At 52.4% G+C, this 2,426-nt stretch overlaps 1 protein-coding gene across 1 annotated transcript in view; it reads right to left on the reverse strand.

The window, feature by feature from the left end:
- Positions 1–321, reverse strand: part of LPCAT2 (lysophosphatidylcholine acyltransferase 2) — a 62,321-nt gene extending 62,000 nt beyond the window's left edge. The window contains exon 1 of the mRNA XM_029213459.1: positions 61–321. Coding sequence (XP_029069292.1) covers positions 61–231 — 171 coding nt within the window. The 5' untranslated portion in view covers positions 232–321. The remainder of the gene's footprint in view (positions 1–60) is intronic.
- Positions 322–2,426: the final 2,105 nt, after the last annotated feature.

The raw sequence follows: 2,426 nt of genomic DNA on the forward strand, positions 1-2,426 counted from the left end.
GTCCCCTGTCAGACGCCCCTCACCTGGATCTGCGTCCCCTGTCAGACCCTCGCCCCGCACCTGGATGCGCCTCGCCGCGCCCAGCCGTGTCTGCTGCACGAAGGGGTTGCGCACGGGCGGCGGGAAGAAGGACGCCTGGCGGGGCACTCTGGGCGGCCGCTGCCCCGCGTTCCCGACGCCCGCGCCGGGTCCCGAGGCCGCCACCGCCGCCGCCTCAGCGCACCGGTTCATGGCCGAGCCCGGCGCCTCACAGGAGCGAAGAGACCCAAGCGGCGCGTGCGAGCTGCCGCTGCCGCCAAGGCTTGAGGAGGATCAGCTTAGGAGTCCGGGGTCTTTGCGCAGGCGCCAAAGTTACCTACCCGCCCTCCGGTCTCGCCCCGCCCCCTCCGGCTCTGAACACGCCCAGGCCCTGGCCCCACCCCCTGAGCACACCCCCACCCTTTTAGGTTGTCCGGCTCTTCCTCTTGGGGTTAATAGCTCAGCCTCCTTGGGGGTGAAGGACTTTCCTTCAGAGCCAGGCACCCCACAATGAGAGACAGTTTAGGCTGAGTTCTCTGCTTTAGGGTCAGGCGGACCTGGATTTCCTTTTGCTTTTTTTTTTTAAAAGAAATTTATTTATTTATTTATTTTTGGGTGCGTTGAGTCTTCCTTGCTGCCCACGGGCTATCTTTGGTTGCGGCGAGCGGGGGCTGCTCATCGCGGTGGCTTCTCCCATTGCAGAGCACGGGCTCTAGGCGCGCAGGCTCAGTAGTTGCTCCGCGGCATAGTGGGATCTTCCTGGACCAGGGCTCGAACCCATGTTCCCTACATTGGCAGGTGGATTCTTGACCACTGCGCCACCAGGGAAGCCCCTCCTTTCGCTTTTACTGGCTCTTTGACGTTGGTCAAATCACTGTCTCCATGAGCCTCCGCTGCCCCCTTCGTAATCGGGGATAAATGGAACTCACGTAAACAACCTGAATCCAGCAATTCAAGTAGCAACCCCTGGGCTGTTCCTGTAAGAGGGTTAATTATCCAGGGTTAATTTGATTTCTGGTGTATGTTTTGGTTTTGCTTAAACCCGTTTGGGTAGGATATTTATGTTACCGCTAAGACTCCTGACTAATATAGAAATTGGTACCAGGAGTGGAATCTCTTTCACTCAAAATATGGACTGACAATGGGGAGATAGTTCTCCAAAGGAAAATTGAAGCTGCAATTACTAGAAAATGACAAAACCACCACTGCCCTTTGCACTAGATGAGGAACCTGGCCTCAAAAAGGGAAGTGACTTGGGCTGTGGCTCCACTTGACCCTGAAGAAGTTCAAGGGCCTATCTGGACCTTTGTTGGTGGGGGTTAGGGGGAGGATTTTCCCAGGACCTGAGATCAGTTGGTCAAGCCCTGAGTGGCTGAGAGGCAGATGGAGATGGTGAATGATTTATCTTTACTGGTCAACTGCTCACAGCAGGCTGGAGGCATGATGAGAATCTGACTCTGGGCCCTGGGACAGCTGCTCCTTCCAAGGTGTCCACTGTAGGATCTCAGAATCTTCCAACCCTACCAGATAGATGCAGCCTTCAGCTACTCAATTAACCTCTCTGAGCTTGCATACTCATCTCAGAATGGGAAAACTAATTCCTACCCCATAGGATTGTATTGGGTTGGCCAAAAAGTTTGTTTGGGTTTTTCCACACCACGCTATGGAAAAGCCCGAACGAACTTTTTGGCCAACCCAGTAGTATCAATTAAGTAAAATAATGCATGTGTAGTGTTCATAGAAAAGCACTCAAGAAATGGCACCTTTTAGGTATTACATAGTGGAGCAGCTGAATTTTCTCAGTATTTAACAGAGAACCTTAATAACAACATATTACAGCCGTGATATAAAGTGCCCCAGCTTTGGGGTCTTCAAGTAGAGGGTGGCAGACCCTTATGGTTCTTTAGCACAGAAGGCAGTCTCTCCAAAAGCCCTCAAGGACCGGAGCGATTGGGCAGGCCACAGGAGAAAAGAGGACTCCACCAAGGTCACTTCCAGAGAGACCTGTGCACTCACCATCCCCTTCCCTACCAGCCCCACCATGAGAGGCCTGAAGTAATAGTCTATCGGAGCCAGAAAGGGCCTCTGAAATAACCCCAGGCCTTAAGTTTCTGTTCTGTAGCAGCTCCAGGATTTCTATATAGGAAGGGATTAAAGATGGGCAATCTGCTGGAGAGGAAGGTAAGGAGCTTACCCATTAATAGAAGCTGTGTTTAGAAAGCACACACATTTCTCCCCTAGCTGAGTTTACTTAGAGGGTTTTGGGGGAGGTGAAGGTTAATGCTGCTGAGGGAGATAACTCAGCTTCCGGCTAAAGCGCCTTCTCTAGGTCATCTTTGGCCTTGAGTCAGGATGTTACCCAGTATCTATGGTATCCTGGGAAAATCACTTTTCTCCAAGCCTTAGTT

The sequence above is a fragment of the Monodon monoceros genome, unplaced genomic scaffold (assembly GCF_005190385.1).
Source record: "Monodon monoceros isolate NGI ecotype Baffin Bay Population unplaced genomic scaffold, NGI_Narwhal_1 Super_Scaffold_10, whole genome shotgun sequence".
NCBI lineage: Eukaryota > Metazoa > Chordata > Mammalia > Artiodactyla > Monodontidae > Monodon > Monodon monoceros.